Source organism: Emys orbicularis, chromosome 7, assembly GCF_028017835.1.
Source record: "Emys orbicularis isolate rEmyOrb1 chromosome 7, rEmyOrb1.hap1, whole genome shotgun sequence".
Classification (NCBI taxonomy): Eukaryota; Metazoa; Chordata; order Testudines; family Emydidae; genus Emys; species Emys orbicularis.
Window position 1 is genome coordinate 9,667,620 of NC_088689.1, and position 18,801 is coordinate 9,686,420.

Consider the following 18,801-nt stretch of genomic DNA (forward strand, 5'->3'; position numbering starts at 1 on the left):
TATGCACGTGTTATGCCCTGGCTGGGGTTCCCCCGCCTCCTATTGTTAAGGCGCATTCGACGAGAGCCCAGGCCTCGTCTGTGGCCTATGTGGCTCATGTCCCTATTCAGGACATCTGCAGGGCTGCTACATGGTCCTCTGTCCATACTTTTGCATCGCACTATGTGATCGTCTCCCAAGCAAGGGATGACGCCGGCTTTGGTAGGGCGGTGCTCCGCCCAGGTAACCCTTAACCTTTATCATTTAGAACTCCTACCCACCTCCGTCAGGTATAGCTTGGAGTCACCTACTGTGGAATACGCAGGAGCAATCACTCGAAGAAGAAAGGACAGTTATCTGTTCCATAACTGGCGTTCTTCGAGATGTGTTGCTCCTGTCTATTCCACATCCCACCCTCCTTCCCCTCTGTCGGAGTTGTCTGGCAAGAAGGAACTGAGGGTGGGGGGAGCACGCAGCCCCCTTTATAGCGCGATATGTCGGCGCCACTCCAGGGGTCGCAGCGGTGCTTCCCCACTACGGATGCTGCTAAGGGAAAAACTTCCGGCACCGGTGCACGTGGCGAGCACGCACACCTACTGTGGAATAGACAGGAGCAACACATCTCGAAGAACGCCAGTTACGGAACAGGTAACTGTCCTTTCTTAATTGCTTCCTATACTCCAGCAGACTCAGCAGTTGTCTTCTTACTTCTAAATAGGCTTAAAGATTGCTTTGTTTATTTTTATGAAGGACATAAAATTAGGAGGCTTTTGGATACTTGCTCTTCAAATTTACTCTTAACTTCAAATTTCCACCTTACATTTTACTTGCTATAATTTATATTCCTTTCTGTATCCCTCACTAGGGTTGCATTTCCATTTTTTTGTAGGATACGGGGGTAGGTCTACATTGCAATTAAAGATCCATGGTGCAGCTGGGTTTACCCTGGTTTAGTGAAAATCTTGAAATCTTGCTTTTAGTTATATTCTGCTCTAGCCTCAGAAACTAAAGAAATGAAGGTCAGTAAAATTGCCGTGGAGGATGACACCAAGGAGAGCTTTTTTTCTTTTCTTTTCACCTAGCTGTTGAATCGTTAGTTCCCTCCCCCTTGGGAAAGATACCAACTGAAAAAATATTCCTGCCAATAGCTAATGCTGACCTCTGTAAACTTTCTAACGACAACTGTGGAAATCTGCCTCCAAAGTGGGACTCCAGCTTAGTCTCCATATCTAGCAAATCTCCATTCCATTGAGGTCACAGTGATGAATATTGGAATCGAAAAATGCAAAAGTGATAGAGAGTCAGATTGTGTGCATGAGAAGTATGAAGAACCAGAGGAAAAGTCTTGGGGTGGTGAAGTCAAGAAAGCATTTCAGTTTGCAAGTCTGTTACTTAGTCTAACCTTGTGCATTCCTTTGATCTCATTTTTATTACATTTTTCCATGTTGCTGGTATAGAACTGTCTTGCATAAAAATGTCGATATTAATCTTTACAGAGATAAAATGTTGCATTTTATAAAATGTCTACTTTTTGGTTCAGCACACAGATCAATAGTAAATTTTCAACACAATTGAAATTGCTGTTACCTAGCTTCTCGCCTTAAGGGGACCAAATATTGTTTTCTCTGTGAATGCAGTCTTTATGCTAGGCTGAAGCTGGTCTGGTCTATGTTGCAAGGGAAATATTTTTGGATTGCAGTTGCTTACTCTAGACCTGGAATACCTCTTCTGTTCATACACAAAATTCACCAAGATGTTGGGACCATCCTATGGTTTTTATACCACTTTGCGTTTAGTTTACACACAATTTCTGCTTGCACCTGTTCAGTCTCCACCAGTGTAGACAGTGGGTGTAGCAGCTGCACTGGTGTAGTCAATCATCCTCCCAGCTCCATCTCATAATACAGTGTCCCACTACTCAATGACAATTCAGTTCAAGGGCTGCCCAGTACTATCTTCCATTTCATTTCCCCCTTTCAGCGGATCTGACAATACAGAGGAATTTATTTAGTTTGTATTAAGTCTACAGGAACCCCCTTCCCCATTCCAGGAATCCTGACTGCAACCAAGGTGTGATGTTCCTTGGGAAATTGGTTTGACAACATTAACCGAGAATTTCCTAACTTCCCTGAATTTTTCAACCTTCACTTGAAAGTAATCGATTTCTTTTGTTACACGACGCACTCATACAAGCTCCCTTTACCTCAGGTTTCAGGTGGGGAAACAATTTTGAGGTTTTAGTGTATCCTCCTTCCTCCTTGTTGAGTGCTGTAATTAATTCATGTTGTAAGTTAGGAAGATCCTAAATTAAACTCAAAGAAAATATTATTCAAGTTCTCTTAAAATATGCATGAAATCCATTTATACAAATGCTATAACCATTGTGCAGAAAAATGATAAAACAATTATAACTGTGACCATTCACCTAAAAGGCTAAATTCTTTCTACTCAGTACGTTTTCCACATAAATTACATTTAGTAATCAAAACCATTAGCTTGTACTTCTTATCTGTTCCTTAGGGCGGTCAGAAATAAATGGTAAAAGGCTCATTCTATCCACTATAATGATGCACTCAAATCCAATAGTGGGGGGGGGAAAGTATGTTGTGCTGAAGTTATACAATTACTTTGTAATACTTTCTAGGGTCAGGACATTTTTTATCTTTAATGTATCTCGTATAGCTTTCTGGGTAGACTAGATGATTTTGCTTTATTCTGCAGTCAGTGAACCTAGTGAGGGATTAATAAATACCACAGCTATGTAAAATATTTGTAATCTGTTGCTGGCGCTAGTGAACATAGATTCATTTTTAAAAAATATAAACTTAATAAGTAGTGTATTAAGTTGTATTGCTTTCAAGACATTAATTGATGCTAAAATGAAAAGATATCACTAATACTAGCACTGTCCTCTTCTTTGTACTGTCCAACAAGAGCTCTTTATTCTGTTGCTGTGTCATCTGGTCCAGGATTTATCATGTAGTAAAGGATTTCAGAATTTCAATCTGCTTAAATATGGGGAGAGAGAATGGACAGTCACAAGATTTAATACAGTGGAAAAGGAGCTATATTGCAAATTGTGTATACAGTCCAAGGTTATTTTCCCTAGTGAATTTTGGCAGGAAATACCGAAGCCTGTTTGATATTGACCTGACTGCTCCCTCTAATTTAATATTAATCTGTAGACGTGTATGTATATAATACATATGTACATACTAATATATGTACAGATTGGCGGGTAGTGATCGATCTATCGGGGATCGATTTATTGCGTCTAGTGTAGATGCGATAAATCGATCCCCGATCGCTCTGCCGTCGACTCCGAAACTCCACCACGGCGAGAGGCGGAAGCAGAGTCAACAGGGGAGTGGCGGCTGTCGATCCCGCGCCGCGAGGATGCGAAATAAGTGATTCTAAGTCGATCTAAGATACGTCGACTTCAGCTACGCTATTCTCAGTGTAGACCAGGCCTTAGTTTTGATGCTTCATCAGGCTCTTTCTGCTGAGTTGTATATCAGTATGGACTGACAAGAGTAAGAATGTAACAAAGATTAAAAAATTTCACATCTCTGCAACCCCTTCCCCCCCCCAAAAAAGGTTATAAAATGATGTTGCACTTTATTTTGGACCATCACATGGTTTGACAGCTTCTCACCACATGCTCTATATGCTATGTGGAATCGAAGGCCTAACAGTGGTCATTATACTGTGTTTACTATACTGTGTCTCTTGAAATTCCTTTCCTCAAGTCACTAAACAACGTCATGATGTCGTCCACTTCTTATTCTAAAATCTGATTTATATAGGGCAATAGCCTTCACTCAGTTTTAGGATTCAGTTTACTTACTTGAAATAAAGATCTGTTGCACATGTCATTTTTTGTACCAACAGTTTGTCTAAAATAAAACCTGTCTTTAACCCACACAAGCAAAAGCAGCATGATCTTCATCTATAACTATCTGGAATTGAGATAGAATGCTAGGTAGGCACTGATACTTAGTTTTCTCCCAAGACTCAAAATTCACATATTCCTAGCATCCAAGGCAGCCATGTCCAAACAAAATGAACTGTCTGTATGCGTTGTTGCAACCATGTGTGTGTCTGTTGCCACAATTCTCTGTAGGTGCAAGGAATGGAGTGGAGAGAATGTTGCTTCCCAAGTCAGTGTTCCTCCAACTTCAGCAGATATACCTGACCCTTCCCTCCCACAACTGGCCATGGAGGATGAGAATTAAATATGATGAAATGGAATTGTGCCATAGCATGAACTTGACTTTGTCTTTGAGACAGAACAGTAAAGTTATAGCCGCAGAACTTGAATCTTGTTCCAAACCTAAGCTTTGCTGATCATAAATTAAGAACTAGTGCCCTAAAATGCTGCCAAAATTCTCAGATTACCTTTAATAACACATGCAATATGGTATAAAAACGGGTTAGTGTTCCCTTCTCCCCTTTATATTTTGTCATAAAAAGAACTGTATATCCCAATAGTCTAGTAGGGGCACAGACTCCCAAAATGTTGGGGCACTGTAGGACGTTATTGTTGCCTACCCTCTTGCTCTTTCATTCTCTTCTGTGTATTGTGGGATTGCTGCTCATTGCTCATGTATTGCTGGGTTCACTCCTCTCTTGATTGTTTCCATTGCAATGCTCATTGCTTATAATACATGTATAAATTGAATGCATATTCAGTCATGTAGGAGCACCGTAAGCCAGGGGTGGCCAACCTGAGACTGAGGAGCCAGAATTTACCAATGTACATTGCCAAAGAGCCACAGTAATATGTCAGCAGCCCCCCATAAGCTTTCCCCCCCTACCCCTGTTCCCAGCACCTCCTGCCCACTGGCAGCTCTGACGATCTGTACCTCCCCCTCCCTCCGTTCCCACACCTCCCGATCAGCTATTTCATGGCGTGCAGGAGGCACTGGGGGGGGGAGGGGGAGGAGCAAAAGCATGGCAGGCTCAGGGGAGGGGGCTGGAAGGGGGGGAGTGGGGGCAGAGCCAGCGGTTGAGCAGTGAGCACCTCCAGCACATTGGAAAGTTGGTGCCTGTAGCTCCAGCCCCGGAGTCAGTGCCTGTACAAGGATCCGCATATTAACCTCTGAAGAGCCGCATTTGGCTCCGGAGCCACATGTTGGCCACCCCTGACCATAAGCAATACTTTCACACTTGATGTGAGAGTATTTTAGGGAAGTGCAATCAACATAGACAGTATAGTGTGGGATTTGGTGACAAAATACTGTTTGTACTATGTACCTCTGAGCTGTGTAGATCTTTGCAGCCCGTAAGAGTGATACAAGCTGAGAAAATCAGAATAATAAAACTGTGAATAGACAACATGTATTTAACTTTGCAAGCCTTTTGGTAAATGGGTGTGAATTTTTTTTTTACCTCCAAAAAGTACCATACTATCATCTGAAGAGGTTATGTAAACAAAAATCATAAGTATTTAGAATTTGTAATGAAATTTACCATTCATTCTTACAATGTAATCCATGGCCTTCTAGTCTGTGTAGCATAATTCATGGCATCAGAGTTTACCCCAAGCTAGTCCTCGAGGTCTGCAAGGAGGCCCTAGAAGGATAGAGGTGAATAAAACAGCACTAGAGGGTACATTCCTAAAATAGGCATTATTTCTGCAATATCTATTCACTACTGTTCCAAAAATTGTCACTTATCCAGTGAATAGAAGTTGAAGCTATTAAAATCTGCAGTGTTAATTTCAGCTCCATTGAAATCAAAACATACAAAAAAAAGCATTAAAATTATTTTGGATCTTTTGTTGCTGACACTGAAGTCAATGAAACTTTATCCTTGCAGAGATTTGTGCTCGATTCTTACCTCCCATACATCAGGGTAAATCAGGTGTGAAGTTTTGCTGGTGTAAAACAGATATAAATCAGAAGAGAATCCAGGCCCTTTTTCTTTAAGACTTAACAAATAAAATTTTATTTCAACCTTCCTTACATTTTTAGCTATTATTGAGTATTTAAAATACATTATTCTGTAGGAATAGGTTTCCTGTTTAACTTAACAAATGTGCCATTTTTAAGTCTCAATCAGCAGTAGTTTTCTTGGTTTTCCAGCTTGTCAGCAAAATAATTGGTTCTGTTTTGATGTTTCACAAGCTATTTGTTCTTTGCAGCCTGAAAGTAATTCTAGGTAGTGGTTTCTCTATATGTAACTTACTGTAATGAATTTTTCAAAATTCAGTACAAACTGCTTACCTCCATGATGTTCCTAGCTTCGATTAAGCTGAAAGGGATGAATAATGAGAATAACCAAGCTCTTATACTTCTCACAGTACCAAATCAAAAACAAGGATAGCTGGCACGGTCTTTTTTAATACGCTGAGATTCATTCAGATAGCTGGAATCTATACTTTATGCTTTCGAAGGATGCCGATGCGGTTTTGAATCTGACTGTACTAGATTGTGATCCTGGTACGTCAGAAATATTTTGCAGCCATAATTTTAAGGTACACACAATACTTTTGTTTTAAAACCATAGCTGTGTATATCTGACCATTTATTTTTACTTCCATGTTGTAGTTTTATTTTTTAAACTAGACATTTTAAAAAAAGTGTTTTTTGGTGTGTTCACAGGTGAGTTGTGTAACCTCATAACTCTGGATGTAGCGCACAATCAGCTTGAACATCTTCCAAAGGAGATTGGAAATTGCACACAAATCACCAACCTTGACTTGCAGCACAATGAGCTTTTGGACCTACCAGAAACCATAGGTATGTGAAGGTGGGGTTGGGGAGAGAAATCACTGCTTTCCAAATGTTCAAGTCACTGAACACTAAGAATAGAAAATCTAAGAATAAAACGTGGACTGTAACTATAGAAGGGATAGGAATTTTGTTGTGGGCATTTTCACTATCAAGATCTCAAAGGGATATACACTTTCTAAAAATGTAAACTCAAACCCAAACACTGTTCATTCTAACTACTATAAGGGGTGGTCTACACTTGAAAATTAGGTACCCAGCTATGTCGCTCAGGGATGTGAAAAAACCCACATGAGTGACGGACTTATGCCAACCTAAGTCCCCTTCTTGACATCGCTAGGTCAACAAAAGAATTCTTCCATTGATCTAGCTAGCACCTCTTGAGGTTCTCCCATTGGTGTAAGTAGTGTCTACACTACAGCTGTGTTACTATAGCATTGTAAGTGGGAACGTACCCTGAGAAGTGGTCTAAACATGAGGCTGAGAACAAGAAATTCCTGGGTTCTAAACCTGGCTCTGACACCACTGTTTTCTGTGACTTGGGGGCAAGTCACTTAACCTCGGTCTTAGATTTCCCATTTATAAAATAGGAATACTGTTTGCTTATCCACCACATAGTGAAATTGAATAGTGAGTTGTTCATGTTAATAAATCTATTTGTAGATGAATGGTGCTACATAAGTGCTAAAAATTATTAGTTTAAGGATAACGTTCTGAGTTGTATTTCAGTATTTGCTTTGAGTAGAGAAAAATAGAGAAGACTTACAGAATCAATTTCAAGTACTAATTTATTCTTTGTATTTTCTACTTTTTAATAATATAATTTGAAAATCCACTTCCAAGTTCCCAAACGTACTATCTCACTCAATAAAATACAGATTTTGATGTTGGGATTGGGAGTAAGAGTACTGAAATAAACTGGTTCTTCCCTAGTTGGCTTCAGAAGCTCATATAGGATTGCACAGGTGAGGACTTTACTTATTTAATTAAATCTCTGTTGAACAAATGGTGGAATAAAATATATTGTTTAAAAAAACCCAGCCCATCATGGTTGTAAGCTTTCAGTCTTGTTGAGGGGGCAAATAAAAGACAAAACTGCACCACTTAGGCAACATCTAATATTAATTAATAGAGCATTTCAGTATTATTTTTATATATATATATAATGGGAAAATAAATGGGGGGATGAGGAGCAGAAGAGTGAAGAACCATTTAGAAAGACACCAACTATTTTTAGTAGCAAATTGTTGACCATGAAGATATTGGGCCTTTTTACCCAGAGAGCTCTACCTGAATTGAGCTTACATGGATGAAATACCCACTGTTGCTGAATTTCATCATGTCCAGTTAATTTTATATTTAAAAACTAGGAGACATCTTTCCAGCTGGAATTTGCATCCGAATGCACAATTTGTAAGCATAGCTCTAACTTTAACTCTTTTATCAAGATTGGCAATGTCACTACCAAAATAAAATTGTCCTAACTTTAGTCTGCAGGTATAGTGCTCTTTGCTCATGTCAATCAGATTTTGTAAATTGTCAGTTTACATGAGGGAGGTAATTAGGATTTTGGAAAGGTCAAGCTTCGAGTCTTCAAAATCGTTAAGGGCTAGAGTAGAAAAAAAGTGCTGCCAAAGTGATTTAGAATAGGAGGAAATTTAGAGAAAAACAAAAAAAAATGTTTCAGGCTGCAAGGATCGATTTATGTCAAAGATTAAAAATAGCCAATACAAGTAGCTTGGTTAACTAAAGAAACTAAGAGGGTACACACATTTACAAATATCTGAAGGTTATAAACACCAAGACAACAGTTTTAACAACAAAAGTGCAGTGTAGACAGTCTTAGGCTGTCAACATGTTAAACCAGGGGTTCTCAAACTGGGGGTCGGGACCCCTCAGGGGGTCACAAGGTTCTTACATGGGGAGTCACAAGGTGCCAGCCTCTACCCCAAACCCTGCTTTGCCTCCAGCATTTATAGTGTTAAATATATAAAAAAGCTTTTTTAATTGATGTGGGCGGGGGTCACACTCAGAGGCTTGCTATGTGAAAGGGGTCACTAGTAAAAAAAAAAAAAAAAAGTTTGAGAATCACTGTGTTAAACTCTATTGGGAATCTGGTCAGAGCTAAGATAAGAGTATTGTTATGCTGGAAGGCATTCATGGGTGCTGTCCACCAATTGTTTGATCTGTAGGCCATTGCAGAGGTGCTTGAGGCTGTGGCAGTACTAAACAGATGGCCAGGGCGCCATGTGTCTCCATTTTTCCTTTTTCAGTTTTCCGACTTTTCCCAAAATCAGTAGGGTTCTGGTAATTGATTTTGGAATTGATCAGATGCAGTATTAAAAAGTTACAAACAGAGTTAAAAAGTTAGTTAAAAGTTTAAGGTTTAAGTTTAAGTTAAAAGTTTAAAAGTTAAAGAGTTACAAACAGAGAAATGCCATTAAACTGAGTATATGGCCTTGCAGTCTCAGCTAAGGTAAGAGCATCAAATTAAATTAAGGCCTCAATCCAGCAAACACATAGGCAGGTATTTAAATTTAAACACATCAGTAATCCCATTTAAATCGGTACTTAAAGTTAATGCTTTTCAGGATCAGAGCCTCAGACAGGAAAATTAGAATGAATATTAGGAAAAGTTCCTGACAATGAGAATTATAGGCATAATCTCCCAAGTGAGAGGGTGGAAACCTCATATCCTAGGACATGTGAAGCTAGGGCTAGACAGAGCACTAGAAAATGTACTATATGAAACTATTCTGCATTAACAGAGGATGATTGAGATGACCTAGGCCTTGTCTACATGAGAGAGGTGCACTCGTTTAACGTAAATTGTTTTTTAAAACAGTGCAAATCCCTGTATAAACACTTGTTTCAGAATAAGAGTTTATTTCAGTTTATTAAATTGATTTGTAATTGATTTAAGATAAACCAAAATAAGTGTACATAAAGCCTTTTGAAGTAGTTTAACTAAATTGCTTTAAAATCACACCTTAAGTTAAACTGGTTCAACTTTCTTGTGTAGATAAGCACTTCATATGCTCTCTAATTTACGGTTTCTTTGAATTTTTAGCATTTTTCCCATAGACCTGCTCTTTTGTATTGGAAACACATAGGAGTCAGGAAACCTGGATTCTGTTCCTGGCTCTGCTACTGACTGGATGTGACCTTGGGAAAATCACAAGTGCTCTGTGCCTAACTTTCCCCCTTTGTAAAAGGAAAAAAAAATATTTGCCTATGTAAAACACTTTAAGATAATGAAACGTTCTGTAAGCATAAGTATTATTTCTGCACTACTACAGAAATTCTCTTTTTACTAACAATGTTTTCTGGTGTTTCTCAAAGCTATTATATTTATAATTTTCCTGTTTGGTGGACTTTTTTGTGGGAGAGGGCTCTCTGTCCATTTCTTTTTAAAAAATATATGAATGTTTCAGGAAAAAGTTCCCCCCCCCCCTTTCCATTGCTCTTCTTTGTAGCTACACCTCTGTTCCTTAAGTATGTGGCCAGTAAACAGTTGTTGCTGTTTGATTTAACATTTTTATGTATATGTGCCCAATAGACTACCTTTATCTTGTATTATTTTTGCACTTTCTACAATAAATGCTCTTCTAATTGACATCAAATATGTCTCAAAGATTTCTACACAGATCTTAGAAATTTCAACTGACATATAAATTCCAGAAAATGAGCTTGGATATCTTAAAGTTCCTTTCTTCACATCACCCTAATAGAAACTTGTCATTTAGTACTTCTAATGTATTTGTGATTCTCTAGCCTTAAGTATGTGGTTCATTCTTTAGAAAGAATTAAAATAAAATAATGTATTCATTCTTTTTTTAGCCTTTGATTTCATCAATATAAAGAGTGTGTTAGAAAGGTTGCTGAGTGGAGTTATATTTAAGATAAAAAATTTTCTGCCTTAGCAGCCTGACGGAAACTATTTGTAAGGGTTAGTAGCAGCTTACCACCTAGAGAACTATGGAAAGAAATGTCTCCAATTAAATGGGCTAATACCTATGTGTTATAGGTGAACACCTTCCCTTGCCAGGTAGCTGTTCTAGGCCATTAGTGTTAATTTCTGTGCAAAATATTGATACACTATATTGCGAGATCTGTTGAAAGGCAATCATTAAATTTCTCAAAACAGTGTGTAAAACTTACGTTAGAATAGACTACATGGAAAGACCATGCTTACAGAAGATTGTCTTAAGAGGATATGAAAGAATCACACAACTTTTAGATAATCAGTTTATAAGTGAATAGAAGTGGGAAATTACTGGCAGTGCAGTTGAAATAGCTTGGGCCTCTTGTAGGCATGCGGTTTACTGAAAAAGTGATACTGTAGTAATCTTTAGTATGTTGCTGTCAGTGAATCAACTCCTCATCTGCCAAAGATGGTTTTTCTGTACATTTTCTTGATAGTTTGTTTTGCAATGGCATACTTTTCGCTTTTAAAGGCATTTTTGTAGCCTTTTAAAGTTACTTATGTTCTTTCTCTAAACATATAGCTGTACCTGCATGGTGCTTATCTCTACAGAACATCAATGCTTTGCAGCTCTACAGTCTGCCAAGTCAGATGCTGACTGGTGGAAGATAACATTGCACTGTGCTAACTGTCGTTGATTTTCGTCTGATTATATTTTTGCACCAATGGAAAAAAAACTCTATCAGTCATATATAAGTATTACTGATCGAGGATGAATCTGTCATTCAGAATGCATTATTTGTTGCTATATAAAATAAAGTTCAGAATAAGTCCATAAGTCCTGGGAGTAGTGGTGGGGGGAACGAAACTCCATTGATTGATAATGATCGACCTACATTTATGCATAGTACAAAAGAGGCAGTCTTAGCCAGTTCAGCAACAGTGGCTTTATTTCTTAGTCATGACGGTTTTGGTACAACATTAAAGCAAGTTGTGGCTTGATTTTTAGATTATAGCTTGTTTTGTGGTTAGAATAGTTCAGTGAGAGAGTTTTAGCACGGAGATAGAGATGCGGTGAATCGTCTATGGAATCCAAAGTCTGGCTTGCTTTATTTCAGACGTGTGGGTTTTTTTTTTCTAGGCTGGAGAATTTTCTTTCCAACTTTTTAATCTCTCCTCTTTTTCTTAGTTATCTCCCCCCTTCCTCCTCCCCCCCACTGTGACACTTACCTGTGGTTGGGTGTGATGAGTGTTTCTTGCAACATCTACACATTGCCAGGTTCCAGCATGTTTGATGTCTAAGCACTGTTGAAGTTTCACTGATTTAGTCAGTGCAAAAAACCTAACCGAAGACATCTGTTAATCACAAATAACTAATTTAGAATCAATCTGTTCTTGTAACAATTTATTTTGCCTTTCCAGTTTGCTAGGCCTGTCTCTTCCCCCCCACCCCAGGAAACATCTTCTAATGGAATCCTATTTTGTTTATAAGAGGGAAGGTTTGTCAAGTTTTGTGTTTCCTTGCTGGGTGTTTCTTGGGTAAGAAGCATTTACTGCTTGATTAGTTAGCTGAGCCTTGTCTTACCGCAGACAGCTTTCTGGGTGTGCTGTAAGATTTCTAATAAAAACAGAAAACTTTAAAGGAATGTTTCCTCACAAATTAATAGGACTGTACTGGAATGTTGAGGAGTTGTTAGCGAAAGGGCATAATTGTAATGGAGAGTGAGGGGAATGGTAGGGAAGGAACTATGCAACATCCAAGATTAAAAGGGCAGCAAAGCCAATTTAGTCACTGTGTATAAGTGTATAGTTTTGTTTCAAGTAACGCTTTCTTCTAAGTGCACTTTTGTACTATAACAAACGGCAATTTAGATATTAGTTATCAGGAAATGACTTAATGTCTTGTTCTACAGATATTGGCTTAATGCAGTCATATCAGTATTTTCTGTTGATTGAAAATAGTAAATTACTTTACATGTAGATCACTTCCTGTAAGAAAAATGTGCTTTGTGTAATAGCCTAGCATTTTCCAAGTACCATAAAGCAAAAGAGAGAGAGTCTAGAGTCAAAATTAAAATAGTTATGATACAATGTGATTTTTTTTTAATATCAGCCAATGTTTTGTGCTGAAGAAATATTTGGGAAATATACAGTTTATCTACTTTTAGTTACGAAATGCCTTATGCCAACTTGCAGTACAGCTAATGTTAACTTGGGGGAAGCATCCAAAAGAGACATAAAATGAGGTAAAGAACAATTTAGTAGACCTTTGAGACAGAGAGAAGTAAAGCGTTTAAATTAATTGGCCATCGGATTACAAGATTTTTTTAATTGTTCACTAAATACCACATTACAATTATAATTTCTCTTCAGCAAACTTAAATAGTTTCATCCCCTAAATGTAAATTTAATAGTTTTCTTATTTTTAAAAAAGGTAAAAAAGTTATCTGAGGGAGAAATTCAACAGGTAACATTAGAATTCAGGTAAGAAATCATTTTAAATTATTTTTCTATATCTGCAAGCTTTCTCACCTACTGTCATCATTCTACAGTTTTGTACATGTTCTTCTAAAATGTGTTTAGTTTGATCATAGTCAGATATGTCTTATATTTATGAATATTTAGAGCAACAGTCATTTTAATAGGAAAAGGATAGTGAGTTGTAAGTGTAGTAGTAGTAGCTCCAAAATGATTCTTTAATTAATAGCATCGAAAGATACATTGCTGAACACATTTTCCATTTTCTGATACTGGTGTGATTTCTGAACGCTGGTCCAGGAGTAAAAAGAGAGAGGTTCTGAAATTAGACTCCATGCCCTACTCCATTGTATTTGAGCCCAGTGCTAAAATGGCAACTCACATGAAACCAAATATTTTGGGAAGAGGCATTAGCATGTGAGATAGTTGAAATTCTGCTGGAAGTTACTTCAGGCTGTTAAAGTTTTAACCTCAGATTTTACCTCTAACACTCACTGTTGCACCTTGATTAAATAAGAGGGATGAGTGAATACCAAGTAAAAATACAGAGAAACAAAATTGAATTACTTCACTGTGGGGTATGAAATAGTTTTACTAAATTTTAATAATTATTAATTCATTTGAAATGCTAAGAGGAAGAAGTCCTGGCTTGTGTTTTACAATTTGCTGCAGAACACCATCATGTATATTCTAAAGCATTTTGTTATTGGATCCATCACCCACAACTTTGAAATGGAAAAATTAAACTTTCCATATTTTATCTAAAAGGAATCTCCCAATGCAAACAAATTAAAAAGAGTGAATACTTGCATACTGATCTTTTGTATATATCAGATTAACTTCTGGTGTCTTAACTGTGGTATACTAACTCTGGATTTCATTTGCTTTGTGTGTATATGTTTTTAACATTCTTTATTTCCCATATTATTCATGTTGGTCACTCAGGCCTGGTCTACACTACGAGATTAGGTCGAATTTAGCCGCGTTAGGTCGATTTTATAATGAATGCTCTACACAACCAACCCTGTTCCGCTGACCTAAAGGGCCCTTAAAATCGACTGCTGTACTCCTCCCTGATGAGGGGAGTAGTGCTAAAATCGACCTTCCTGGGTCGAATTTGGGGTAGTGTAGACGCAGCGCTGTGCAATTCGATGGTATTGGCCTCTGGGAGCTATCCCAGAGTGCTCCAGTGTGACCGCTCTGGACAGCAGTTTCAACTCTGATGCACTAGCCAGGTACACAGGAAAAGCACTGGGAACTTCTGAATTTCATTTCCTGTTTGGTCAGCGTGGCGAGTTCAGCAGAATCACAAACGAGCTCCAGCATGGAGTGAATGGGAGACCCTGGATCCGATTGCTGTATGGGAGAAGAATCTGTGCAGGCAGAACTCAGATCCAGCAGAAGAAATGCTGATATATATGCCAAAATCGCACAGGGCCTGGTGGAGAGAGGCTACACCAGGGATGCACAGCAGTGCCGCGTGAAAATTAAGGCGCTCAGGCAAGCCTACCAAAAGATGAAGGCGGCAAACAGTTGCTCCGGGTCAGAGCCCCAGACATGTCTCTTCTATGATCAGCTGCATGCCATTCTAGGGGGGAACCCTACCAGTTTTCCAACATTCTCCGTGGACACCTGCAAGGTGGCAGTCTCACGCAACACGGATGAGGATTTTGTGGATGAGGAAGAGGAGGAGGAGAATGCGCAGCAGGCAAGTGGAGAATCCGTTCTCCCCAGCAGCCAGGACCTTTTCCTCACCCTGGAGCCAATACCCTCCCAAGGCTTATTGTTCCCAGACCCTGATGGCAGAGAAGGCACCTCTGGTGAGTTCACATTTGTAACGACACTTCAGGGGTTAAAAGCAATTGTGTTTAGTGTTTGGTTTGCCCTGAACAATTGGGATGCATTCAGGGCCAGTACAGCTAATGGAAAAGTCTGTTTGTGTCTGGGGATGGAGCGGGAATCCTCCAGGGACATCTCCATGAAGCTCTCCTGGAGGTACTCCGAAAGCCTTTGCAGAAGGTTTCTGGGGAGGGCTGCCTTATTTCGTCCTCCACGGTAGGACACTTTACCACGCCAAGCCAGTAGCAAGTGGTCTGGAATCATTGCAGCCCAAAGCATGACAATGAATGGTCCTGGGTTTTGGTCACATTCATGCAACATTCGGTCTTTATCTTTCTGTGTCAGCCTCAGGAGAGTGATATCATTCATGGTCACCTGGTTGAAATAGGGGAAGTTTTGTAAGGGAACAGTAATCCTCTCTGTTTGGTGATCCCCGACACATTAGACCCCGGGCGTGCTGAGCTGTTTGCGCTTGGCTAAAAGGGATCATCCCAGAGAATAGCCATGCTGGGGGGCAGGGGTGTGCTGCACATCCACCCCAAAACCGCAATCCCTCCTTTTAAATGGCAACCGCAGCCCCTTCTTTTAAACGCAGCCCCTCCTTTTAAATGGCAAACACAACCAGCTTTGGTTGCTATGGGAAAGGAGGGCGCTGCAGTTTGAAACCATTCCCACACGTTATGAACCAGAAGAAGCCAACCCCACGTACCCTTTTGTTTACCATGGCTGCGTGCACACTGAATTCTGTTGCCCAGCCATGTGTGATGTGTCACCATACCGGCAGGCGCTCAATATAAAAGGCAAAATGCGACCTTGTACCTAAAACACATGTGCTGTCTGCTATGAATTGCTTGATTAACTGTGAAAGTGTCCCTTTTGTTCTCAGAAATGTATCTTCTGTAAAGTGAACTCTCCCTTTTTTCCCCCTGCAGCTGCAAATGTTTCTGTGCTCCCTGCATCAACTCCGTCCCTGAGGTTATCGCAGATTAGAAGGTGAAAAAAATGCACTCGCAATGACATGTTTTCAGAGCTCATGCAATCCTCCCGCACTGATAGGGCACAGCTGAATGCATGGAGGCATTCAGTGGCAGAGGCCAGAAAAACATACAGTGATCGTGATCGTAATATGCAGGAGGAGATGCTGAGGCTAATGGGGGATCAAACGGACATGATGAGGCGTCTGATGGAGCTGCAGGAAAGGCAACTAGACTACAGACCCCCACTGCAGCCATTGTTGAACCACCTGCCCTTCTCGCCAAGTTCCATATCCTCCTCACCCAGATGCCCAAGAACGCGGGGGGGGGGGGGGGGAAAGGCTCCGGGCACCCTGTCACTCAACTCCAGGGGATGGCCCAAGCAACAGAAGATTGTCATTCAAACAGCTTTGATTTGTAGTGTGGCTACAATAAGCAATGTGGTCTTGTCCTTTCCTCCCCTCCCCCCCCCCTCCGTTATCAAACCTTTCGTACACCTGGGCTTCCTTTTACTAGTCAGCATTGCCAGTGATCTCAAGTTTTTTTAAATAAATAAAGAATGAATGGATTCAGATCAATAGGGACTTTATTTCCTTTGCCAGCTGCGGTCGAAGAGGGGAGGGAGATGGGCTTACAAGGAAGTACATTCACCAAAGATGACGATTTTTGCGTCAAGGACAAACACACACAACTGTCACACCGTAGCCTGGTCAGTCATGAAACTGTTTTTCAAAGCCTCTCTGATGCACAGCATACCTCGGTGTGCTCTTCCAATTGCTCTGGTGTCTGGCTGTTCAAAACTGGCCGCCAGGCGATCTGCCTCAACATCCCACCCCGCCATAAACATTTCCCTCACAGATATTATGGAGCACACAGCAAGCAGCAATAACAATGGGAATATTGCTCTCGCTGAGGTCTAACCTACTCAGCAAACTGCACCAGCGCCCATTTAAATGCCCAAAGGCACATTCTACCACCATTCTGCACTTGCTCAGCCATAGTTGAACTGCTCCTTACTGCTGTCCAGGCTGCCTGTGTACAGCTTCATGAGCCATGGGAGCAAGGGGTAGGCTGGGTCCCCAAGGATAACTATTGGCATTTCAACATCCTAATGGTAATTTTCCGGTCTGGGAAAAAAGTCCCTTCTTGCAGCTTTCCGAACAGCCCAGAGTTCTGAAAGATGCGAGCATCATGTACCCTTCCTAACCATCCCACATTGATGTCGGTGAAACGGCCCTTGTGATCCACCAGTGCTTGCAACACCATTGAGAAGTACCCCTTGCGGTTTATGTACTCTTTGGCAAGGTGGTCCAGTGCCGTCTATCGCCCCACCCCAGTTAGGGAGCCCCATTGCAGCAAAGCCATCCACTATGACCTGCATATTTCCCAGAGTCACTACCCTTCTTAGCATAAGGGTATTGATTGTCCTGGCTACTTAGGTCACAGCAGCCCCCACGGTAGATTTGCCAACTCCGAATTGATTCCCGACTGACCGGTATCAGTCAGGTGTTGCAAGCTTCCACAGGGCTATTGTCACTTGCTTCTCAACTGTCAGGGCAGGTCTCAACTTGGTATTCCCGTGCTTCAGGGCGGGGAAAAGCAACTCACAAAGTTCCATGAAAGTGGCCTTACGCATGCAAAAGTTTGCAGACATTGAGAATCATCCCATACCTGCAACACTATGCGGTCCCACCAGTCTGTGCTTGTTTGCCGGGCCCAGAATCGGCATTTCACTGTATCAACATGCCCCAATAGCACCATATCTCAATTGCCACATCCCGTGCTTTCAGGAATGTCTGTATCCTTGTCCTCCTCAATCTTCCTCGTGGTGGCGGCAGGATAATGCACAAGGTGTTTGCAATGCTCACAAAAGCAGTGTACAGCTGAGCGGCCTCCATGATTGCCGTGCTATGGCGTCTGCATGGATAACCCAGGAAAAAAGGCGCCAAATGATTGTTTGCCGTTGCTTCCAAGGAGGGAGGGAAGAGGGGAGACTGACGACATGTACCCAAAACCACCCGCAATGTTTTTGCCCCATCAGGTATTGGGAGCTTAACCCAGAATTCCAATGGGCCGCGGGGACTGTGGGATAGCTACCCACAGTGCACCACTCTGTGAGTCGATGCTAGCCACAGTATTGAGGATGCACTCCGCCAACCTAATGTGCTTAGTGGTGACATGCACGATCGACTGTATAAAATGGGTTGCTAAAGATAAACTTCTATAAAATAGACCTAATTTCGTAGTGTAGATATGCCCTCATTCATCCTGGTAGGTTTGGGATAGGATTATTTTTTTAGTCAGTGGTAGGTACCATTATAAGATATTTATGGATATAGGAATCTAAGCTGTGACTCAGCATTTTTAAAAGTATTTTTTTACAGTATAAAGAAACAAAACCAACAATAGATTATTTTATTCATGCAAGGAGGAGGCATCAGATGAAGCAAGAAAGATCTGAAGGAACAAGACAGAATGAAGAAAAGCAAGTCTGATATGGCTGCATACGTGTTGATGCCTTGCAGCAAGGGAGGTTTAGGTTGGACATTAGGAAAAACTTCCTAACTGTCAGGGTGGTTAAGCACTGGAATAAATTGCCTAGGGAGGTTGAGGAATCTCCATCATTAGAGATTTTTAAGAGCAGGTTAGACAAACACCTGTCAGGGATGGTCTAGTTAATACTTAGTCCTGCCATGAGTGCAGGGGACTGGACTAGATGACCTTTCGAAGTCCCTTCCAGTCCTATGATTCTATGTTCAAAGCCTGAGTGATTGAACCACAAATCAAGTCTAGTTTTCATAGCTGAGAAAACATTCCAGAAGTGTGTGCCAATGTTTTATGCTTGCCAACATTGTAAAAATGAAACACAAAA

At 40.5% G+C, this 18,801-nt stretch overlaps 1 protein-coding gene across 1 annotated transcript in view; it reads left to right on the forward strand.

Moving 5' to 3' along the window:
- The window catches only part of SHOC2 (SHOC2 leucine rich repeat scaffold protein), a 107,898-nt gene that overhangs the window by 67,452 nt on the left and 21,645 nt on the right, over nucleotides 1–18,801 (forward strand). The window contains exon 4 of the mRNA XM_065408025.1: nucleotides 6,585–6,722. Coding sequence (XP_065264097.1) covers nucleotides 6,585–6,722 — 138 coding nt within the window. The remainder of the gene's footprint in view (nucleotides 1–6,584; nucleotides 6,723–18,801) is intronic.